General features: G+C 48.5%; 1 protein-coding gene, 1 long non-coding RNA gene, 2 other non-coding genes and 1 pseudogene across 4 annotated transcripts; all 5 read left to right on the top strand.

Moving 5' to 3' along the window:
• The window catches only part of LOC119623530 (zinc finger protein 839-like), a 38,289-nt pseudogene extending 14,145 nt beyond the window's left edge, over positions 1 to 24,144 (top strand).
• On the top strand, positions 4,424 to 4,497 carry TRNAI-GAU (transfer RNA isoleucine (anticodon GAU)). Its single transcript has one exon. It is a non-coding gene; the product is annotated as a tRNA-Ile (tRNA).
• On the top strand, positions 4,827 to 4,900 carry TRNAI-GAU (transfer RNA isoleucine (anticodon GAU)). The gene has a single exon. It is a non-coding gene; the product is annotated as a tRNA-Ile (tRNA).
• LOC140710850 (uncharacterized) lies at positions 5,194 to 8,486 on the top strand. Its single transcript, XM_073013554.1, has 4 exons — positions 5,194 to 5,229; positions 5,438 to 5,613; positions 5,895 to 6,051; positions 7,169 to 8,486. The coding sequence occupies exons 1-4, from the start codon at positions 5,194 to 5,196 to the stop codon at positions 7,706 to 7,708; spliced, it is 909 nt and encodes a 302-aa protein (XP_072869655.1). The 3' UTR covers positions 7,709 to 8,486.
• On the top strand, positions 14,856 to 22,887 carry LOC103232880 (uncharacterized). Its single transcript, XR_012092091.1, has 3 exons — positions 14,856 to 19,472; positions 22,095 to 22,141; positions 22,280 to 22,887. It is a non-coding gene; the product is annotated as an uncharacterized lncRNA (long non-coding RNA).
• Positions 24,145 to 24,857: the final 713 nt, after the last annotated feature.

A 24,857-nucleotide genomic window follows, 5' to 3' on the forward strand; every position in this document is an offset into this window, starting at 1 on the left:
TGTCACCGCGTTCCCTTGGTCGCCTTGTGGGGAAGTCTTAGGGTTGTAAATCCAGGTCTGGAATGAATGCATTCCACAGATGGTATCTAAGGCTGCTGCATGCCCAGCACCATTCTAGGTGAGGAGCAAAACGGTAAGTGAGACACAAATCCCAAGCCACGTGGAGAAAGTGACCAGCCAGTAGATGACTGCCATGTTTTTAGAGAGGCGTTGTGGTTGTGGAAGCCTCTGGAAACCTTCTCTTGCTCTTTTTTTTTTTTTCCCCTCGTTTCTTTTCAGAGACATCTTAGGCTTCACGTTTTTTCCTGTTGGTTCTGCATTTTGCAGCCAGAGCAAGTGGATGAATTTCCCACTGGTGATTCAAGTTTTCAGGATGTTCAGGTGTGCTCAGTTGAACAAAGCCAGTTGTGTAGGGTCAGTGCCATTTTCTGTCAGGATCCAGCAGGGGCTCCACCTGTTTCTGAAAATTCTCCAGTGGAAACATCTACCAGCTCTGACCTAAATCAGTAGCTGCTCAAAATCTACAGACTACTGGCTTAAAACCTTGGTAAGTTCCAGCGTGTAGTAAAAGTTCTCAACAAATGCCAGCTGATGGCGCTGCTGTTATTATAAGCAAAGTTAGGAGAGCCTGGGTAGGCTGACAACTAAAATAGAAGCCTGTACACAAGTTGGATGTCACATCTTGTAATAGTCGTGCCGGGTTAGATGAAGGGATAGAGCACGGAGGAGTCGGTGGAGGTTGCTGCCCTCAAGTTTCCTGAACTTGAAGGGGTTTAGAATGTGCCACGGTGGCATGAAAATTATTTTGAGCAGAAGGCATTTGAATTCCTGAAATTTCTTACCTGCGGAAAAGCAGAGCTTCCAAAAGATCTCAAAAGAACTCAGTTGTCATAAATCCCTTCTTGGGAAGCAGCTAGGAAAGATTGACTCGGGCCAGGCGCAGTGGTTCACGCCTGTAATGCCAGCACTTTGGGAGGCCGAGGCAAGCGGATCATCTGAGCCCAGGAGTTGGAGACCAGCCCGGGCAACATGGTGAGATCCTCTCTACTAAAAAAAATTACAAAATTAGCTGGGCATGGAGCACATGCATGTAGTCCGAGCTACTCCAGGGGCTGAGGTGGGAGGATCACCTGAGCCTGGAGGATCAAGGTTGTAGTGAGCTGAGATCGCGCCACTGCACTCCAGCCTGGGCAACAGAGTGAGACCCTGTCTCAAAAAATAAATAAATAAATAAATAAAAATGCTGTAAGATATCCGTAATAGGAAATTCACGATTAAAAAATAGCAGGGAGCATCGTGAATTCAATATATTGATGACGACGACGATGATGATGTTCTACAACTTTCTCTGACACCAGCCTGGCCCCCCAGGCTTTCCTGGCTTCATGGTACTCATCATACTGTGCTTCAAATGCCAGTTTCGCCACCTAGACCTGTGTACCCCACAGGGCAGGAATGGCAACTCACCCACCAGGTGCTTAATACGTGTTTGTTGACCATTTGGACCTCCTACCCTTCCTGGGGAGAGGAACTGGGACGTGTGTACATACCTGCAGCTACAAGACTCGATGGGGAGGGTACCCAGAGCCTGGAGCCTGTAAGACAGGCGATCATTCTGACTAAGATGGGGCAGTGGAGCTGGATGGTTAGGACGCACATGTGGAGAGGGTGGGTTCATTCATTCGTTCACTCATTCATTTATTGGTTTCTATGCATCCGTCCATCTTTCATGCCTTGAGCGTGCATTCTGGGCAGGGCCTGTGCTGGGCACCGAATGAGTAACATATCATGTCTCTCTTCAAGGTACACGCAGTCTGGGTGGGTGAGGAGAGAGACAGTAGGGTGACATGGGAGTAATGTGGGGAGTTGGGAAGCACTCTTCTTAAAAATTCAAACTTCGCAACCCCTCTCAGGAGTCCGCATGTCCAGATAGGATCCTCCGCTGATTGGGATGCACGATGACATCAGAGCAGGTGGATAATGTGATAAGTTTAGGGCCAGGGACTTTGGGACCTCAAAGACCTCCGCCTGGGAGATCCGGGACAGCTTCCAGAGGTGACATCTGAGTGTTAAACACATCCGTGACAGGCAATGAGAAAATAAGGTGAGTCCGCCATGCTGATCAACTCTAGGCGCCGCGGTGGCTGTCAGCGACGGCAGGGCTGGCTCCCGGACCTTCCCGGCCGGGCACAGTCGCCTTCCAAGGTGTCTTGGCCTGCGGGCACTCCTAGCCCGCCGCTTTACCAGGGGAGGTATGTTGGAGGTGTCATCGCCCAGTGACGCAGGTTCAAGTCCCCGCCTTGTTCGCCATGGCGTATGCGGCGGCCAGCCTTCTCCGGGCCCGGGCAGCGTCGCATATGTGGCCCCGCTGGGCCCTGAGCAGCTGCGGCGGGTCCCGAAGCAGGTGATGAAGGCGCAGCTGCTGACACCTCGGCCCAGCAGGCTAACCTCCAACGGGACACTGGCGCCGAGTCCCCATGCCGCGCCTGCTGCCGCCCCAGCAAAGGCTCCGGGAGGGACATGGGGAAACTGAGGCCCGGAGGGGGCCGAGGCCACGCGGCGGGGTTAGCTGCTTAGCTGGGGAGGCCAGTATCCGGATCCGGTCATGATTCAGGGTTTCCCGAAGCTGAGCTCCTTAGGGACGGCGTTCAGCCCCCACCCTGGCGTTTTCACTGCAGGAGCCTCACTTGATGAGCCGATACTCAGGCTGGGCCCTCTGCCTGGGACGCCGTCGTGTCCTCTCTGCCTCCACAGCCCTGCCCGGGGCTCCTCTGTGTTGTCTGGCTCTTCTTGCACGCCTTTGACCACTCGTTCAGCCTTTGTGGAGCGCTCAGTGACGGGGTATCCGGCACTCCCACCTAAATGCAGGAGGTGCAGCCTTCGACACACTCAAAGAACGAACATCAGGTAGGTTCTGGGTGTGACGGGGCCGCTTTAGAGTCGGTGGTCCCTTAGGCCAGACACCGCAGCTGAGACCTGAATGAATTCAAAGGAACCAACGGAGCTTTTCAGGTCTAAGGCGCACAGCAAGTGCCACGGCCCAGCATTTTCTTCTCTTCATTGCTGCTTCTCAGCATTTTCTATCTCTGTCTCTCTCTGTCTCTCTCTGTCTCTCTTTCTCCTCTCTCTCTGTCTGACTCTCATTTTTGCATACAGATACTATCGTTGTCAACCCAGAGTCTGTTTCAACTCTTCTACAATGTACCATGTGATTTATTCATGTGCTCACTTAACAAGCAACAGCAAATGAATAGTTTTCCAACACTTAAAAATAAATAAGTAAAAGAAAAAAGGAGAGATAGCTGTAGTTTGTCCACTCAAAACACTCAGGAATCATTTAAAATAACATTTGCAATTATTTAGGCATATGCTTAATGATAGAATATTAAATGCAAAAAGAAAGACAAAATACACTGTTTCAAGCAAGGCTTTGGGTTCCTTTTATTAATTTATCCCGGATTGCTGGGATTACAGGCATGAGCCACCGCTTCCGGCCCAAGGATTCCATGTATATATATTGAAATACACGTGGACAGTGAAAGAAAAAACAATCGACAAGAAGGAAGTCAAGACCCCTGCAGCCATTATTTTTTGGGCTATAGGGAGTTCGGTGGTTCTTTTGGCCTTTGGTTTTCTGAGCTTGATTTAACCATGCTAAAAGGCTCTTGATACATGAAGTTGCCAGGCCGCAGAATTTTCAGAGTTAAAAACAGCATTGAATTGGAATGTTTGAAAACCTCACTGCAGAGCCAAACCTCCCATGTGCAATTTGCATTTTCCCTGTGAAAGCGCGCGGTTCCCTGTAGGAAGCCGCCTCCCTTCTCCTTGAAGTCTCCTAGGTGTCAGTTTCTGCATCCACCCAATGGGGATGACAGTGAGGAAGTCAAAAGTCATAGCTGGGGCCACGCGGGAGGCAGCCAGTGGCGTGGGGTCTGTAAGGAGTCAGTCGCGGGCCGGCGCGAACATGCAGCCCTTTTAGACGCTCGGGCAGCACTAGGTGGTCGGGTGGTCGGTTAGCTCAGTTGGTGGACACGTGGTGCTGATAACGCCATGGTGGTGGGCTTGATCCACGCATCGGCCCTAGTCCCAGGTTTTTGTTTGTTTGTTTGTTTCTTGTTTCTTTCCCGTGAACTGTTTATGCAACTTTTTTCAAAGTGCGCCTTTCAGGTTCTGTAAGCCCCATGCGGACAGGAGCGACTTGTGGAATCTCTTGGACTTGGCCCAGAGGTTGTCAGGGGCAACCTGGCAGGGAAGAGCAGGAGGGACCAGGCCAGCGCTGGGGCGTTGGGTCCTCACCAGAGTGCCCGCAGCTCCAGGAAAGCGGGAGGCAGCCAGAGGCGCGCGGGCTGGGCAAGGAATCGCTCGTGGACGGGGGCGAACGTGGAGCCCTTTTATAAGCTCCAGTGCCATTGTGGCGTCAGGCGGTCGGTTAGCTCAGTTGGTAAGAGCGTGGTGCTGATAACGCCAAGGTTGCGGGCTCGATTCCCGCACCGGCCACAATTTTAGCTTTTTTTCCCCCGCCGCCACCCCACAGGGTACTCTTTATATAACTGTGGAAAATACACCTTTCAAGTATTGTGAGCTGCGTGGGGGTGGGAGCGAACTGCGGGATCTCTTGGTCTCCACCCAGAGGTTGTGGAGGGCAGCCTGGCAGGGAAGAGCAGGAGGAACCCGGTCAGCGCTGGGGTGGTGGCTCCTCACCAGAGTCCCCAACTCGGGGAAGGTGAGAGGCAGCCAACTGCACGCAGGTTTGGCAGGGAATCCCTTGGGGACGGGCGCGAACGTAGAGCCTTTTTATATGCTCCGGTAGGGGTATGGTATCAGGTGGTCGGTTAGCTCAGTTGGTAAGAGCGTGGTGCTGATAACGCCAAGGTCGCGGGTTCGATTCCCGCACCGGCCATGGTCGTAGGTTGTTTTTCTTTTCCGCCGCCACCCCGAAAGGAACGCTACACAACTGTTTGTGAAAAATGCGCCTTTCAAGTACTGTGAGCCGCTTGCAGGTGGGAGCGAATTGAGGGATCTCTCGGTCTCGGCCCAGAGGTTGTTTAGGGCACCCTGGCAGGGAAGAATGGGAGGAACCCGGCCAGCGCTAGGGCGGTGGCTCCTCACCAGTGTCTCCGCAACTCGGGGAAAGCGGGAGGCAGCCAGCTGCGCGCGGGCTTGGCAAGGAATGACTCGTGGACGGGCGCGAACATGGAGCCCTTTTATACACTCCAGCGGCAGTGTGGGGTTAGGTAGTCGGTTAGCTCAGGTGCTGATAACACCAAGGTCGCGGGCTCGATTGCTGCATCGACTACGGTTTTAGCTTTTTTTTCCACCGCCACCCCACAAGGAACTCTATACAACTGTTTCTGAAAAATGCCCCTTTCAGATACTGTGAGTAGCGTCCGGGTAGGAACGAATTGCAGGATCTCTTGGACATCTCTGGACCCGCCAGCCTTCTCCAGGCCAGCGCAGCGTCGCACATGTGACCCCGCTGGGCCCTGAGCAGCTGCGGCGGGTCCTGAAGCAGGTGACGAAGGCGCAGCTGCTGCCTCCGAGGCCCAGTAGGTCGCCCTCCAGCGGGACCCTGGCGCCGAGGCCCCTCGACCACCGCGCCTGCTGCTGTCCCAGGTGAGGCTCCTCCAGGAGGCTCCTCCCCAGGAGGGACATGGGGAAACTGAGGCCCGGAGGGGGCTGAGGTCCCGCGGCGGAGTTAGCTGCTTGGCCGGAGAGGCCAGTATCTGGACCCGGTCAAGACTTAGGGTGTCCCGAAGCTGAGTTCCTTAGGGACGGCGTTCAGCCCCCACCTGCCACCACCCTGGAGTTTTCACCGCAGGAGCCTCACTTGATGAGCCGATGCTCACGCTGGGCCCTCTGCCTGGGACGCCGTCGTGTCCTCTCTGCCTCCACAGCCCTGCCCAGGGCTCCTCTGTGCTGTCTGGCTCTTCTTACACGCCTTTGACCACTCGTTCAGCCTTTGTGGAGCGCTCAGTGACGGGGTATCCGGCACTCCCACCTAAATGCAGGAGGTGCAGCCTTCGACACACTCAAAGAACGAACATCAGGCAGGTTCTGGGTGTGACGGGGCCACTTTAGAGTCGGTGGTCCCTTAGGCCAGACACCGCAGCTGAGACCTGAATGAATTCAAAGGAACCAACGGAGCTTTTCAGGGCTGAGGCACAGCGAGTGCCACGGCCCAGCATTTTTTTTTCATTGCTGCTTCTTAGCATTTTCTTATCTCTGTCTGTCTCTCTATTTTTACATACAGATAGTATGCTTTTGGGGTAGGTATTCTCGTTGTCAACCCAGCAGTTCTACAAGGCGCCTGTAAAATTCCATCTCATTTCAGTGCTGCGTTTGTAAATAAAATTAGTCTCATCCCAAAACTGCCAAAAGAAGAGAGCTTTTTCCACTAGAAGCGATGCATTAGAGAATAGAATCGGCCATCTTCACTCCTGAGTTTTTTTGACTTCACTCGTGCTTTTAGCTGCCTGGGGTGGTTGTATCCAGTTGATCATCAAGAGTGGACAGTTGTCTTGCGAAGGTTTAGGAAGACGTGTATGATTCTGCCCAAATGCCACTCTCTCTAGAGGTGTGACCTTGGGTAACTCGACCTTCTTGGACCTTGGTCTGGGTCAGAAGGCTGTAAGATGCCATCCCAGGACAGCCATCTGCGGATCCTCTGCTCTGTGCCGGCCACCGTGCTGCGTTGCTTAGCTCGCAGCAGTGCTTCTGTGCCAGCATTTTGCCAGGTGGGAAACAAGCTCAGGGAGGTTGAGTGGCTTTGCCCAAGGTCCCTCAGGTGTGGCTGCTCTCCAGAGCCCTTGTTCTCCCCAGCACACCCTGCTGAATGTGACCACAGCTTTTTGGGTTTGGAATAGAGTCAAAAAATGACATATTTTTCATAAAGTAAAAGCAAACTTAGTCAAGGTTAGGCAGCACGATGGGACTTATTCTGTAGCTAATCTGATGGAGATGATATCAATTCTACCTCCAATAATGTACCTTTGTAGCATATTCTGCTAATCCTTTTTCAGCCCCAGCTGTGTCATGGAGGCGACGAAGGCAAACTGGATGTGTACTTTGCCCCTCAGTAGCTTATGAACTAACAGGAGATAAAGCACGACCCAGATGCCTTCTAATCAAGGCCAGAAAGCTAAAGATAGTGATGAAGAACTAAATGTAGTTAGAGGAAGGGAGATTGTTTCTGGCTGAGGCGATCAGAAGCAGCTTTGTTGAAGAAGTGGTATTGGAACTAGATTTGAAGGGTGAGTCTGAGTTGAAAATGCAGAAGAGGAGAGACAGGTTCTGGGGCAGGTGGTGGGGTGCATTTCAACAACCACAGCAGAAGGCCCAGTGGTCTGCTGTGGATCAGAAGCACGGACCAGTGTACACACTTGGGTCAGATGGAGGCCCGTGTCTCTCCCCATCCTCCCTCTTCCCACCCCCTAGAAATGTCCAGTTCCATCCAACATGCCTGCCCCTTTTCATGCATCCATGCATTTACCTGTTTTTCTTTATACTCAGAATGCCCTACCTGGCAACAACTCCCAGCCTTCAAAATGCCTCTCAGAGATCACTGCTTCTGGGCAGCGCACCACCTCTGGGCCACTCTGCCTCTTTATTGCACCTGTTGTACCATGATGACATTTTTCCTGGCTGCCTCACCTGTCTGCATTCCGTAGGGAACCTTGTCTGCCTTCAGAATCGTCAGTGGAGCTTTTGAAAGGCAGATGGGGTCTCCGCCCCCGGAGATCTGATTCAGCAGGTCTGCGAGGACTAAGGCATGGCAGGGAAACTTCCCACCATCTCAAGGGTGAGACTAGGTCTTGGCTGGTGTATATGTATTTATCCAGAAATATTTAGTAAACGTTCGCTGAATGAAATAAACACACAAGAAAGCACGAAGCATAATACCCACAGGGTAAGCCAGTCAGGATAGAGGATGAATATTAGGCCAGCTTTGCTGCTGTGGTTATCCTAAAACAATAGGGTTTAGGTTGTCTGTGTGTGTGTATATGTATTTTGTTGTTGTTTTGGGGTTTTGTTGAGACAAAGTGTTGCCTTCTCACCCAGGCTGGACTGATCATACCTCACTACGGCACAGCCTCAAACTCCCAGACTGAAACGATCCTTCCCCCTCAGCCTCCGGAGCAGCTGGGGCTACAGGCATGTACCATGAATACTAATTTTAAAATGTTTTATAGGTGGGGCACGGTAGCTGACGCCTGTAATCCCAGCTGTAATCCCAGCACTTTGGGAGGCTGAGGCGGGTGCATCACCTGAGATCAGGAATTTGAGGCCAGTCTGGCCAACATGGTGAAACCCTGTCTCTACTTAAAAATACAAAAATTAGCCAGTCGTGGTGGCGCATGTCTGCAAGCCTAGCTACCAGCAAGGCCAAGTCAGGAAAATCACTGGAACTCGGGAGGTGGAGGTTTCAGTGAGCCAAGAATTTCGTGCCACTGCAGTCCAGCCGAGGCAACAGAGTGAGAGTCTGTTTTTTGCGGGTTTTTTTTTTTGGGGGGGGGGGGGGGGGGTTAGTTTTTAATGTTTTGTAGGGACAGGGTCTTGCTCTGTTGCCCAGGCTGGCCCTGAACTCCTGGCCTCAAGCAATCCTCCCGCCTCAGCATCCCAAAGCACTGCTATTACAGGTGTGATATGTGTGTGGCCCAGAGAGAGATATTCTATGTGACTTAGTAAAATCAAACAGACATTATGCACAATCTAGTTGTCATTTGATTCACAAGTAGCCCAGAAATGGGGACTCCCAGGGCTGTGGTGCCAGCTCGGTACACTTGACCTCTGTTATTTGTACTAGTGTATGACAAGAGACAGACGAGAGACGCACTCCAGCCTAATCTCAGCGAGGGTCTTTATTCTGTCCTGTTTGACATTGTTATTGACTTTCTACTGTTTTAGGGTCACACCAGAAGGCTGAGTCCAAAGAGGGCCAGTTGGTGGTCCCAAATAAGTGGTTCTCAACCGAGGGCAGTTTTGCCCCACAAAGGACACTTGGCAATATCTTGTCAGGACTTGGGATCACTGCTGGGCATCCTCCAGCCACTCATGTCAAAGTGTTCTGAAATGTTGGCTGGGAAATCGTGCTCTGGATGATGAGGTTTGCCTCTTTTTCTCCCTGGAGGAAAATGCTCATTATTTCTGCTCTGTGAGGGCAGGAGCCTTGTTTCTTTTGCTTCCCGACCTTCTCCCCTGAGCTGTAGGAGAGCTGTTTCCCTGACACCTGTAGCAGTGTCTCATGCACATGGTCAGTACTCAATAAATATTTGTGGGATGTTGTTAAAGGTAGCTCTCCCCTTTGGTAGGTGTTTTGCTATTACAGACAGTGCTGCCTTGATCCTCGTAGAACATAACATCTTTATGGCTGAGTTTTTTTAAATTTTGGAATCCAGGAAGTGGAATTACTGGGTCAAAAAGCACATGTATTTGAAATTTTGTTAGATATATTTGTAAAAAGTGGTTGAAGATATTCAGCCCGGCAAGGCACGGTGGCTCATTCCTGTAATTCCAACACTTTGGGAGGCTGAGTGGGGCAAATCAGTTGAGGTCAGGAGTTTGAGACCAGCCTGGACAACATAGTGAAACCCCATCTCTACTAAAAATACAAAAATTAGCCAGGCGTAGTAGCATGTGTCTGTAATCCCAGCTACCCAGGAGGCTGTGGAAGGAGAATCACTTGTACCTGGGAGGCGGAGGTTGCAGTGAGCTGAGATCATGCCATTGCACTCCAGCCTGGACAACAGAGGAAGACCCTCTCTCAAAAAAAAAGAAAAGAAAAGATACTCAGCCCTACTCCTAGATACGTGCCCCTGGAGAAACTGACACATGTCCACACATACATCCATGGAGATTCAGAGCAGACTTTAGAGCAGAATGTTGGAAAGTACCTGTCCATCAATAGGAGACTGGTGTACTCATACTGCAGAGAAAATCAACCCAAGAGCTACACATGTCAATGAGGATAAAATTCACAAAGCAAAATGGAGTAAAGAAACCTGAAAAAGCCCTATCAAGTTGCAGGAGATGATATCATTTCTATAAAGTTTTAAAGCATTTCAGAACTGAACTATATATTTTTAGAAATATCTGCATATGCCATGTAAATATTTAAAAAGCATAAGAATGCTGAACAGCACGTTCAGGACAGGGTGAAGAATTGGGCATGCACGTTGGGCTGGAGGATCCTGGGTAACATTGTTCTTTATGGCTTTCTTGTGGCTTCTAGAATTTCATTAGAAACTTTTTTAAAAACATGGGCCCACATTATGAATTACATCTGATTTTAGAGTACTGAAAACTCCAAGCAAAAACACATGGGTAAAACTGTTAAGAAGGCTTGTATTATCTCTTAATTCGTCATGAAACCAACTTAGTGGATTATGACTAACATTTTTTTAAAAGTGATGTAGATTAGGGCCAAGTGCAGTGGCTCACACCTGTAATCCCAGCATTTTGGGAGGCCTAGGCGGGTGGATCACTTGAGGTCAGAAGTTTGACACCAGTCCGTCCAACATGATGAAACCCCCATCTCTACTAAGAATATAAAAATTAGCCAGGCACAGTGGCGTGTACCTGTAATCCCAGCTACTCAGGAGGCAGAGGCAGGAGAATCACTTGAACCTGGGAGGTGGAGGTTGCCATGAGCTGAGATCACGCCACTGCACTCCAGTCTGGGCGACAGAGTGTGAGACCCTATCTCCAAAAAAAAAAAAAGAAAAGAAAAAAGTGATGTAGAATAGATACAATCAGCAGGCATTTACATAGGAATGCTAAGTAGTTCCATCAACTTCTCACTTCGTTTATATATGCAAATATTTATATTCATGTGTACTAGGTCATAATGTAAAATGTGTCACTGTGGTCTCTTTTTGGTTTTTTGTTTTTGAGACTGAGCCTAGCTCTATCGCCCAGGCTGGAGTGCAGTGGCACGATCTCGGCTCACTGCAGCCTCTCCGCCTCCCAGGCTCAAGCAATTCTCCTGCCTCAGCCTCCCAAGTAGCTGGGAGTACAGGAATATGCCACCACACCTGGCTAACTTTTGTGTTTTTAGTAGAGATGGGGTTTCACCATGTTGGCCAGGCTGGTCTCGAACTCCTGGCCTCAAGTGATCCACCCTCCTCAGTCTCCCAAAGTGTTGGGATAACGGGCGTGAGCCACCATGCCCAGGCTTTTTATTTGTTTTCTGAGATGGAGTCTTGCTCTGTCACCCAGGCTGGAGAGCAATGGCGCGATCTCGGCTCACTGCAACCTCCTCCTCGAGGTTCAAGCGATTCTCATGCCTCAGCCTCCAAAGTAGCTGGGATTACAGGCGTGCACCACCATACTTGGCTAATTTTTGTATCCTTAATAGAGAAAGGGTTTCACCACGTTGGCCTCAAACTCCTGACCTCAAGTGATCTGCCCACCTTGGCCTCCCAAAGTGCTGGGATTACAGGCATGAGCCACTGCACCCAGCCTGTATCACTGTGGTTTCTGGTCAGAAAGGTCTGAAAAACACTTAATACAAACATGTTACATAAATTGTATATGTTAAGACGTAATTTAGAAAAAAATGTCAATAATGGATTTACTATGAGAGCAAAATTGCAGACATGTTGGTAAGCACAATGCTTCTTTTCCCTTACTTGTCTTTCTGTAGGAAAGCAACTAGACGCCATTTGTGTCAAGGTAACGTCTGGAGGAACAAAAGGTCAGGAACGGCCAACGTCCCTACTGGCCACAATCCAGCCCCAATCTGCAAGACAGCCGGCCGCCCTGGGGGAATTCCCACCTGGTGGGGCTCCACATCACCAGCCTTCAGCTGCTCAGGGTACAGCCCCTCGTGAGAACCGAGCTAGTCATGCTTCCTAAGTGACCTACATCAGCCTCCTGCTCAGGGGTTTGTACAGAGACCACTGCCAGCCCTCCAGGTGGTCCCTGCAAAGAGAGTCCCAGCCCTCAAGGCTCCAAATGGACAGGGCTCCATGTTGACCCCTTTGTCGGCCTCCAATCGGCCGGCTGTAACATGTTTACTCCAGTTCAGCACATTTATTTATTTCCAACTTGCATATAAAACATACTGAGAAACTAAAACCATCGTTAAAAGTGAAGACACATTGAGACGGGTATCTCGACCTGCCAAGTATAAAGCTAAAGATAAGTTCATAAAAAGGGATGATTTGGCGGACGGTCATCTGTCAGATTCTGATGATGATTCAGAACTCAGTGTGGAAGAAGATCAGAGGGAGAGGCAGGCGCTCTTTGACTTATCAAGCTGCTCCCTGAGGTCCCAAAGCTTTAAGTGTCAGACTTGTAAAAAGTCACATATAGGGAGGTGGGGACTGGCGCAGCATTTTAAACAGAATCCAGGCTGTGGCCAGCTGGACCCTGAGATGGTGCTGTCTGAGAAAGCCAATGAGAGCACCGTCCGGGGCTGCACGGTGGAAAGGACGCTCGGCCTGACCTCCCCGGGGCTGTCCATGCCAGCGGCTCCGCGTGAGGGAGGGGCCGGCTCCTGCTTGGTGAGAGTCAGCATGCGGTGGCCTGCAGGTAATGTTTGCGTCTGAGTGTTGTTTTCGGCCATTCTCACACTGTTACAAAGAAATACCTGAGACCGGGTATTTTATAAAGAAAAGAGGTTTAGTTGGCTCACAGTTGCACAGGCTGTACAGGAAGCATGGTGCTGGCATCTATCTGCTCAGCTTCTGGGGATGCTTCACAGTCACGGTGAAGGCAGAGTGGGAGCAGGCACATCACATGGCCACAGCAGGGACAAGGGGTTGGGGTAGGTACCACACACTTTTAAACAACCAGCTATCATGAGAACAGCACCAAGGGGATGGTGCTAAACCAATGTGAGATTGGGTGGGGATGGATTCAAACCATATCAGTCCTTATTCCTGCCTCTGCCTGCCCATCATCCTTAAGTTGACCTTTACAATGTGTGATGGGGACTCAGGGGCGAAGGCTCAAGCAGGACCAGAATCATTCTAGTGGAGGATTTGAGACCCCCCCCCCCATGTTTGCACTGCTGCCGAACAGGCTGGAAGCTGCGTGTCTGTGTGTCGGCATGATTTAGTGAGCACATCTGATGGGAACGCAGCTGTTTCTTGAGGTTTGGTCAGTAAAACCAACGGCAGTGCGCTCTTGGCCGGCGCTGCCATTCCAGAGGGTGATGTTGCGAAAGGCAGTCCCTGGGGGTGCTTCTGGAGCGTCAGTAGGCCCTGGCTGCTCAGCGTGTCCTCTCCCTCCTGCCCCTTCTGAAACTCCCAATAAAGCAGGTGTGAGTCGCTGTAAGTTTGCATTATCATATCAAAATTTTTTTTCCAAAATATTGTAATAAAATACACATAACATTTACCATCTTAGCCATATTGAAGTGTGTGGTTCAGGGGTATTAAATACATTCACAATGTTGTACAGCCATCACCCCCACACATTTCCAGAACTCTTTTCATCTACAGCTAAAACTCTGAGCTTCAAGTTGGGGTAAGGGGGGAAAAAACAAACAAAAGACAACTAAAACTGTCCCCATAACCACCAACTCTCCATTCCCTTTTTCCGCAACCCCGGCAGCCACTGTTCTACTTTCTGTCTCTCTGATTTTCACTATGCTACTTTCCTCACAGAAGTGGAATCACAGAATATTTGTCTTTCTGTGACTGGCTTATTTCACTGAGCACAATATCCTCAAGGTTCATGTTGCAGGAAGTGTCTGCATGTCCTTCCTCTGCAAGGCTGAGTACAATCTCGCTGTTGTGCATATACCACATTTTGCGTATTCATTCATCTATCAATGGACACTTAGGTTCTTTCACCTTTTGGCTATTAGGAATAATGCTGCTATGAACACGGGTGTTCAACTACCTCCCTGAAACCCTCCTTTCAGTTTTTGGGAGTATATATCCAGAAGTGGAATTGCTAGATTTTAAGTGGAATTTTCATTTTCTTTAGTTCCTTTTCAGACTATTCATTGTTAGTATTTAGAGATGCAGCTGATTTTTGTGTATTGACTTTTTTTTTTTCCCAGTCTCACTCTGTCGCCCAGGCTGGAGTACAGTGGCACAGTCTGAGTTCACTGCAACCTCCGCCTCCCAGGTTCAAGTGATTCTCCTGCCTCAGCCTCCCGAGTAGCTAGGACTACAGTCACACACCATCAGTAACTTTTTATATTTTTAGTAGAAACAGAATTTCACCATGTTGGCCAGGCTGGTCTTGAACTCCTGACCTCAAGTGATCCATTCACCTCAGCCTCCCAAAGTACTGGGATTACAGGTGTGAGCCACCACACCTGACCTGTGTATTTACTTTGTATATATTTCATTTATTAGTTTTTTATTTATTATTATTTTCTTTTTTAAAAGAGACAGTGTCTCACTCTCTTGCTGTGTCACCCAGGCTGGAGGGCAGTGGCACAATCTTGGCTCACTGCAACCTCTGCCTCCAGGGTTCAAGTGATTCTTGTGCCTCAGCCTCCCAAGTAGCTGGGACCACAGGCTCCCATCACCATGCCTGGCTAATTTTTGTATTTTTTATAGAGATGGGGTTTTGCCATGTTGACCAGGCTGGTCTCGAACTCCTGACCTCAAGTGATCCGCCCACCTCTGCCTCCCAAAGTGCTAGGATTATAGGCATGAGCCACCGTGCCTGGCCTCGTTTATTAGTTCCTGAGTGTGTGTGTGTGCGTGCATGCACGCACTCTTCAGGCATTTCTACTTATAAAATCCTATCTGCAAATAGAGATAATTTTACTTCTTTCTTTTCAATTTTGATGCCTTTTATTTCTTTTTCTTGACTAAGTGTGCCGGCTAGAACTTCCAGCATTGTGTTGAATAGAAGTAATGAGTGCAGGCATCCTTGTCTTGTTCCTGATTTTAGAGGAAAAGCTTTCAGTTTTTCACCATTGAGTGTGATGTGGGTTTTTCATATATGACTTTTATTATGTTGAGGTCGTTTTCTCTATTCTTTGTTGAGTGTTTTTAATCATGAAAGGGTGTTGAATTTTGTCAGTGCTTTTTCTCCATTAACTGAAATAATCATACTTTTTTGGAAATGGAAATGGCAGCCACAAATAATGGCCAGCCTGAGCTCTCCTGGTGCCCACTCGCCCCAGCTGGCCTCTTCCACCCCAGGTTCTGCTCCGCTCTGAGGCTGCAGTCCAGGCTGCCTGTGCCTCACACTTCCCATGGATGCAGGCTCAGTGCGCCCCTCGGGAGCTGACAGCCCAGCCCGTGCCCAGGGCCTTTCTGCCTTCCCTTCCCGCCCTGTCCTGAGAGCTCACTGTGCCCTCTGTGGCCCTGACCCAAGGCTTGTTTCTTGGCCTGCTCCTCCCTGCCCTGCGCCATACAGAGCACACAGTAGGTGCTCACTGGGGAGTGAAGGAAACGCCCACCGAGTGGCTGCTCAGGGGCTGAGAACTGAAACTTTGTTTAGGTTTTATTTTCCTTATCAATGCCTCGGGTTTAAACTTTTTTCTTAATCTTTATCTTCACAAAGGTTGAAAAAGATCATCTAGCAAAGCCTTTTTTCCCAGCTACATATAAGGAATTTGAAAGTCGCATAAAATGGTTAAGAAAATGTGCCAAGATGACCTCAGTAATTCTGGTCTGTGTTCTCAGGAGACCCTGGAAATAAACAATGGTAAGGTACAATCTCCCATGGCAGAAAGAGTTTCACTCATAGAGTTAGCCAAAACAAGGGCCAGGTGCAGGGGCTTACACTTGTAATCCCAGCACTCTGGGAGGCTGAGGCTGGTGGATCACTCGAGGTCAGGAGTTCGAGACCAGCCTGGCCAACATGACAAGACCAAGCAAGACCCTAATACAAAAATTAGCCGGGCGTGGTGGTGCATGCCTCTAATCCCAGTTATACAGGAGGCTGAGGCACAAGAATTCATTCGAACCTGGGAGGCGAAGGTTGCAGTGAGCTGAGATTGTACCACTGTACTCCAGCGTACGCAACAGAACGAGACTCTGTCAAAAAAAAAAAACAAAAAAAAAAAAACCCATGAAAGAAGAAGAATGATTTTAGTAATGATACTTTTCTAGGCAACCTCATTTTAGCTTTTTTCCATCAAGTGAAATTTTTTTTTCTTAACGCAATAAATGCGGCCGGGCACAGTGGTTCATGCCTATAAATCCCAGCACTTTGGGAGGCCAAGGCATGTGGATCACGAGGTCAGGAGATCAAGACCATCCTGGCTAACACAGTATGAAACTCTGTCTCTACTAAAAATGATACAAAAAATTAGCCAGGCGAAGTGGCATGCGCCTGTAGTCCCAACTACTCGGGAGGCTGAGGCAGGAAAATTGCTTGAACCTGGGAGGTGGAGGCTGGAGTGAGCCAAGATCATGCCACTGCACTCCAGCCTGGGCAACAGAGTGAGACTCCATCTCAAAAAAAAAAAAAAAAAAAAAAAGCAATAAATGGAAAACACCAGAATACCAGAATCTTTGCACTCAGTGATGATCAGAGTTAGTAGCTCAGGTATCCTTTTCTTCTTTTTGTTTTTGAGACAAGGTTTCACTCTGACTCCCAGGCTGAAGTACAGTGGGGCAAATACAGCTCACTGTACCTTGATTTCCCAGGCTCAAGCCATCCTTCCTTCTGGGCCTCCCAAAGTGCGGGAATTACAGGCATGAACCACCATGCCCAGCCCTGTCTTCTTCTCTACGTGGGTTTTGGGGGATGGGTTATATAGGAGCCATTTCATTATTGTTTTTGGTTTTTCTGACACAATTATCATTTCAATGTCATTGTTATTATCAAATTGCCTTTAGCTACATTGGATTTTTTGGGGTTTTTTGCATAGAGTCTCGCTCTGTTGCCCAGGCTGGAGTGCAGTGGTGCAATCTCGGCTCACTGCAACCTCCGCCTCCTGAGTTCAAGTGATTATCCAGCCTCAGCCTCCCCATTAGCTGGGATTTACAGACACCCACTACCATGCCCGGCTAGTTTTTGTATTTTTAGTAGAGATGGGGTTTCACCATGTTGTCCAGGCTGGTCTTGAACTCCTGATCTCAAGTGATCCACTTGCCTCGGCCTCCCTAAGTGCTGGGATTACGGGTGTGAGCCACTGCGCCCAGCCCCCTGCTGCGCTTTAAACAGAGAAAACACTGCAGTCATAAGACGTATTAAATACAGTACATAATCTTAAAACATTGTTGAAACACAGAAAACACATCCTTTTTTGACCACAGGAGTTAGTAGGGGAGGCTTGCACCCATCCATGCTTTTGAGCGTGCACTCACACATGCATGCACATGACCACTCATTCACATACCCTCACACACACTTGCACTCCTCACACACACTTGCACTCCTCACACACACTTGCACTCATGCCCTTTACACTTGCCCTTGCACACTTGTACACACATGCCCTTTACACTGTGCACACTCAGATCCACACCATGTACACTCATACACTGGCACTCACACCCACACATGCATCACACCCCTACACTTACACTGTCACATGCACATACACTTACACACATTCACACACACGCACAGCCTCACATATGCACACTCATACACTCATTCAACACTCACACATTTACATGCTCTCACATACACATCCACACACACTATCACATGACACACACTTTTACATGCTTTCACATATACCCACTGGAACACACATGGACACACCCACAAGCGCTCATTCCCACACACGCACACACACTGACACATTACATGCCTTCATAGGTAACACACATTCCCATACACTCACTGACTCCACACCCTTGTGCACACATTCACACTTCCATCATCACAACACTGACACACTTCTGCCTGTCCTTACATGCCTACACATTTGCCACACACACACAGTGTTCCATGCACACTTACATATCCTGCGCATTTGGTCACTAACCCTCATGACCCCACACACATATACACACACACACACACACACACAGGCTTTCAAATGCACTCATCCACAAACACATATTCTCATATGCATACACACTTACACACACCCTCGCACGCTCGTTCACACTCCCTCACATGCAGTCACACTAGCCGTCACACTCACATGTGCTCACACGCATACACACACCCCCTTGGCACGCGCACGCACACACACACACACCCGCTCACCCCAAGCCCACCTGACAGGTGACACACTTCACCTGTGCGGCTGGGATGGCTGGTCCTCTGCCTGTGCTTTGAGGTTCCTTGGGGCAGCGGCTCATGCTGGTTTTCCCACTGCGGTGTCTTCTGTGGCTTCAGCTTCGCCTAGTGCAGGCTGCCATTCAACAAACACATTGTCAACAGTCGATCAAAAGAAACCCATTGGCCACCGTAGCCTGAGGACTAACCCTGAGGCAGCTGCCCTTCCAGATGCCCTCAATAGTCTAACGGATTCCATCCCCCAGCCTCGGGGGAGAAGAACTGCTGTCTATGCACTCCACTCACAGGTGAGACTGGGAGAGCTTTAGGGAGTGGCCAAGTCCCCTGCCTACACAGCTGCCTCCCAATCTATCTTCTCACCCTCCCCTTTCTCAGGCGAAAATCATACTCAGTGTTTCTGTGGGATCCTTTGATCTGGACATTGTCAAAGAAAACATTGCACCAGACAAGTTAACCCTTCAAGGAAGGCCTCAGTCAGGACTACTGCAATACGGAAGAGAGAAGGAGCTTAACTTCGTTGAAACAAAAGGCTGGAGAGTTTTTAAGTGCTGGGGTGAGATGCTGAGAAGGAACTGAGACATAAGGAAGAGGTTAAGAAACGCAGTAAAGCTATGTGTTGGCTTATTGGAATTTTTCAAAACTAGGAACCTGCCCTTCTGCAAAGACTGAGAGACAGATGTATCATCTTCAATAATGACATTTTAAAGGGATGGCTCTGAGGTCTTGAGAAAGACATTCCTGGGTTGCAAAACTAGCAAGAGGCTAGAAGAAAATTTGGGAGAAGATTTGCATCTCAAAGAGGTAGAGAAAGAACTCACAATTGCAAGTTTCCTAAAATAAATCCTCCGTGAAAAAGGAGGCCTGATGGATGGAGCTGGAGGTCATTATGTTAAGTGAAATAAGCCAGGCACAGAGGAAAAATACTGCGTGTTCTCACATGTGGGAGCTTAAAACCTGGATCTCATGGAGACAGAGTAGATTGGTGGCTACCAGAGGCTGGGAAGGGAGCAGAGAAGAGAGATAAAAAATAGTTTGATTAATGGGTACAAGTAGGAGTTGTTTTGTTTTTTTGGAGACAGGATTCTGTTCTGTTGCCCAGACTGTAGTACAGTGATACGTATGATCGTAGCTCGCAGTAACCTGGAACTCTTGAGCTCAAGTGATCCTCCTACCTCAGCCTCCCCAGTAGCTGTGCCACCATGCCAGGCCAATTTTTGTATTTTTTGTAGAGACAAGGTCTCACTAGGTTGCCCAGGCTGATTCTCGAACTCCTGGGCTCAAGCAGTCTTCCTGCCTTGCAAATAGAATTTTTGATAAAAGAAGTAAGACCCACCGTTCAATAAATCAGCAGGGTAAGTGACTGTGGTTTACAGTAATCTATTGTACATTTCAGAATAGCTAAAGATATAAATTTAAATGTTTCTAGCTAAACAAAAAGGCAAATATGCAGAGTGATGAATATCTTGATCACAATGATGTGATCTTTACAAATTATGAGTGTATTTAGTAATCACATGTACCACCAACATATGTGCATCTGTTATGTATCAAAAAAATTAAAACTAAAAAATAGAAAGACAAAGAGGTTGGGAGGAAAACTGTAACACTCAAGCTGAGGGAAACATGAAGGCTGTCTTAGTCAACAGATTAGCCCTTTTCCCTTTAATCTGCTAATTATCAATTGATATGGTTTGGCTCTGTGTCTCAACCCAGATCTCACCTTGAATTGTAATAATCCTCATGTGGTGGAAGGGAACTAGTGGGAGCTAATTGAATTATGGGTGTGGGTTTTTCCCATGCTGTTCTCATGATAGTGAATGAGTCTCAGAAGATCTGATGATTTTATAAAGGGCAGTTCCCCTGCACACAGTCTCCTGCCTACCACCATGTAAGATGTGACTTTGCTCCTCCTTTGCCTCCCGCCATGATTGTGAGGCCTCCGCAGCCATGTGGAACTGTGGATCCATTAAACCTCTTTCCTTTATAAATTACCCAGTATTAGGTATGTCTTTATTAGCAGCATTGAGAACAGACTAATATATCAACAACTCCTTTTGAGAACATTTTAATTGTTTGGAAATGTCTGCTCTATCTTGATTTTTTTTTTTTTTTTTTTTGAGACAAGGTATTGCTCTGTCACCCAGGCTGGAGTGCAGTGGCAAGATCTTAACTCAATATAAATGCCTAAAGTGCAACACTTGGCAGATAAGAAGCCATATGCAGACACATTCTTTTAAGATAATATGTCATTATTTGGTTCTTTATCATGTGAGAATCGGATGACTCAGAGCCAACATAAATTCCAAGTGGTATGCAGAAAACCAATGCGTAGCTGGAGAGGGGAATGAAGGTTAGTATATGCAGTAAGGCTGAGTCGATGCAAACGGCCACACAGTCATGGATTCACAATGATACGGATCTCCATCATCCTGCAACCCAACACCTTGCACAGCCTTCAAACACCAGCTGGGAAATCAAAAGTGGCCTGTGCAGTAGCAGGAGATCTGTTCACCCTCTATTTCCTCTCATCCCCATGCAGCAATCTGGTGCGATCATAGCTCACAGTAACCTCGAAATCCTGGACTCAAGTGATCCTACCACCTCATCCTCCCTAGTAGCTGGGACTACAAGTGTGTGCCACTATGCCAGGCTGATTTGTGTAGTTTTTGTAGAGACAGAATCTCACTAGGTTGCCCAGGCTAGTCTCCTGGGCTCAAGCAGTCCTCCTGCCTTGCAAATACACAATTTGATAAAAGAAGAGAAGTCTTTAAACTCCAGGGTCTGCTGCCCTGCAGAGACAATTTGCATTTTTCTCACCACCCACAGAATGCTAACTAGGCAGCCCTGAGTACCCGGGAGCTCAGGCCATCCAGTGTCCTTTGAGAAGTTAGGAGGAAGCAGAACAGCCAGCTCCCAAATGAAACACAGCAAAATGCTCACCCTTCAAGGGTCTGATTTTGTTTTCTTTTTGTTTTTTGAGACAGGGTCTCACTCTGTTGCCCAGGCTGGAGTGCAGTGGTGGGATTTCGGCTCACTGCAACCACCACCTATTGGGTTCAAGCAATTCTCCCACCTCAGCCTTCCACGTAGCTGAGACTACAGGCACGCACCACCACAGTCGGTTAATTTTTGGTTTTGGGGGGTTTTTTTTTGGTAGAGACAGGGTTTCACCATGTTGGCCAGGCTGGTTTCACCTGACCTCAAGTGATCTGCCCACCTCAGCCTCCTAAAGTGCTGAGATTACAGGCATGAGTCGCCGCGCCCAACCTCCTTCAAGGGTCTGAATCCAGCCAGCGTCCTACATCATACCTGCTTCAGCCTATGCAATGGAGAGAGCCTGAGATTTCATTTCAATAAGAAAACAAGAGTTACATTATATCAAACTAAAAGGAAGAAACACAAAAAAAATAAATTAAAAACCCAGAAATTCCAATACTAGGCAACCCTCCAAAATTGGCAAAGCTCTGTGTATATTAAAAATGTATTGAGTCCAGGCATGGTGGCTCACGCCTGTAATCCCTGCACTTTGGGAGGTTAAGGCAGGTGATCACTTGAGGTCAGGAGTTCAAGACCAGCCTGGACAACATGGTGAAACCCCATCTCTACTAAAAATAAAAATAAAAAAATAGCCGGGCATGGTGGCAGGAGCCTGTAATCCCAGCTATTCAGGAGGCTGAGACTGGAGAATCCCTTGAACCCAGAAAGCGGAGGTTGCCGTGAGCCAAGATCATGCCACCGCACTCCAGCCTGGGGGACAGAGTGAGAGCCTGTCTCAAAAAAAAGAAAAAAAAGAAAAAGCACTGAAACATGCGACATCTACCTTTTTGTAATAGTTCCCACAACCTACACAAATGCATACAAAATGCTTAATATTTTGCCTGCGCTATTCTTTTCTGCTGGAAGGGTGGTTCTGAATAAAAAATTTTATTTTCCTATTCTTGGCTTTTTCATTAATGCTACTTTCTTTGCCCCAGGGTTACAGAGTGGAAAGTCCCACAATCTTTTTCTTCTCTATTTTCAGGTAGATGCATTTTATTACTATATTCTATCTGTTTATTCTATCTATTCCATTTATCATCTACCTACCTATTATTATCTGTCATCTGTATTCCATCTACCTATCATTGATCTATCTGTCAATCTACATTTTGTCTTGTAGAAAAACACTGACCTCTTGGCGAGAATGCACAGAAGGGAACGCTTACACACTGTTGGTGAGAATGTAAAATTGTACAACTTCTATGGAAAACAGTATGTAGGTTTCTCAGAGAACTAAAAATAGATCTACCCTTTGACCCAGCAACTCCAGTAATGGTTATCTACCCAAAGGAAAGAAATTATCAGAAAAGACACCTACACTTACATTTTTACTGCAGCACAATTCACAATAGCAAAATCATGGAATGAATCTTAAGTGTTCATTGGATGAAGAAAATGTGGTATACACACACCAAGACTATTATGCATCTATAAAAAAGAAACTATCTTTTGCAGCAACATAAATGGAGCTGAGGGTCAATATCCTAAGTGAAATAACTCAGAAACAAAATCAAATACCACATGTTCTCACTTATAAGTGGGAGCTAAAAGAAATGGGTACACATGGACCTACAGAATGGAATAACAGACACTGGACACCTTTAAAAAGGGGAAGGTGGGAGTGGACAAGGGTTGAGAAATGACCTATCTGGTATTATGTTCACTGGGGGACAGAAGGCCAATCCCACCACTGGGCAATATATCCGTGTAACAAACCTGCACCCTTATGCCCTGAATCTATTTGTTTTTTCAACATTGACTTCCACAGTCACTATTTGTCTGTGAAATCACTCCTTATCAACCAGGACTTGCATGTTTTTTTGTTTCTCAGGTGAACTGTCACCCCTGCAACTCAGCCTGCAACCGGCCCTGGCCACCACCAGTTTCCCCACACTGAGCTGAGTATTGGACATGCCCATCTTAGACATTCCAGCCCATTCTGAAATTCCACATCGATTTACCCGACAAAGTCTGAAGTTCCAGGGCAATTTATCTGGAAAAGCTCACCTGGCATCACGTGTCATTTCAACCAATAACTATGGAAGAGGACGTGGCATCAAAACCAAGGGTATCAATTATTAGGGTTGTGTGATGGTTGGTCCAGGTATCTCTCCTTCACGCCATCACTCCTTTCAAGAGCTGCCAGTTTTCTAATTTAGCACAGGAATTTAGATGCCTCTAAATAAGTAGGCATCCAATATCCGCCCAGACCACTTTTTGTGAGAGTCCGTATGGAGACACTACCACCACCGCTGCTCTCCTACTGCATACCCCACCATGCCAAAGAATGGTGGCTCAACCTGTAATCCTGGTGCTTTGGGAGGCCAAAGAGGAGGAACACTTGAGATCAGAGGTCTGAGACCAGCCTGGGCAACATAGTGAGACCTCATTTCTACAAATAAGTTAAAAAATTATATATATATATATATATATAGCGTAGTGGCGCACACCTGTGTTCTCAGCTTTTCAGCAAGCTGAGGCCGGAAGATGACTTGAGCCCAGGAGTCTGGGGCTGCAGTGAGCTAGGATTATGCCACTGCACTCCAGCCGGGGGCAGCAGAGAGACCCCATCTCTAAAAAGAGGAGGAGGGAAAATACTACACCTTCTCAGACCTAAGGTAAAAAGGTTTTTGGTCTCACACTGACCAAAAAACGTTGATATTTACTTAAGCAATATAAACAGGGTCACTGTTTTAGAACAGAGGATTAAAGAGAAAGTAAAATCAGCACTGAGATAGGACGGAGGACGTTAACTGAGTTCCTATCCCAATGAAGAGAAGAAAAGGCTCCATCTACGTGAAATATCTACTTATCCTAGAAAAAGCCTTTTGACAGCAACATAAAATTCATACCTCTTAGTTTTTAAATTCTTATGGATGCTGTAGCAAATAACCACAATTTGGGTGACTGAAAGTAACGGAAGTTTATTCTTTTCCAGTGTTGGAGACCAGGAATCTGAGATTAAGTTGTAGGCAGGGCTGGACTCCCCCTGGAGGCTCTAGAGGAGGATCCTTCCTGCCTCTTCCAGCTCTTGGTGGTTCCAGGCATCGACGCTGTCATAGGACAAAGGGCCCTGGGTGCCGACTTCCTGGGGAGGGCCGTGCCCCGCTGCGGTTCGGGGTCCCCCGCCAGGCTACCCCTGCGCCCTGGGTCTCCCCGCGGGGGCGCTCGGAGAGGTGGAGCTTCCCCCGCAGCCCCGGCGAGTCTCCCCGACCTCCTCTCCGCCGTCCATCGCCGGGTCCGACGTCACAAAACCTCCTGCGGGTCACCTCGCCTGGGGGACCTCGTGCGCCCTCCCTGGCAGCGACTGCAGGGACACTGGCCTCCGTTTGCCCAGCGGCAGGTCCTAGGCGTGGAGAGTACACATTTCTCCCAGTTCGCCCGCCCCCTCCGGCTCGGAGCCCGAGAGCCGCCTCCTCTCATTTCCAATCGGATAATAGGGACGCTGAGAATAACAACTAGGACCAGCACCGCGAAGGCGCTCCTCTCGTGGGTCAGAGGTCGGCGCCCCCCCTCCGCAGCACCCAGCACCCGCCCAGGGACCCCCGGTGGCCTCAGGCCTCCAGTCCCGCCCTGGGCTCCCGAAGCCCTCCGGCACCCCAGGCTCGTCCCGAGGCCTGCGGTGCAGCTCCGCCGGCGGGGAGGGCCTGCAGGCCGCAAAGCTGCGCGAATGACCCGCGCCCTCCGTCCGCCGTCCT

This window comes from Chlorocebus sabaeus, chromosome X (genome assembly GCF_047675955.1).
Source record: "Chlorocebus sabaeus isolate Y175 chromosome X, mChlSab1.0.hap1, whole genome shotgun sequence".
Taxonomy (NCBI): domain Eukaryota; kingdom Metazoa; phylum Chordata; class Mammalia; order Primates; family Cercopithecidae; genus Chlorocebus; species Chlorocebus sabaeus.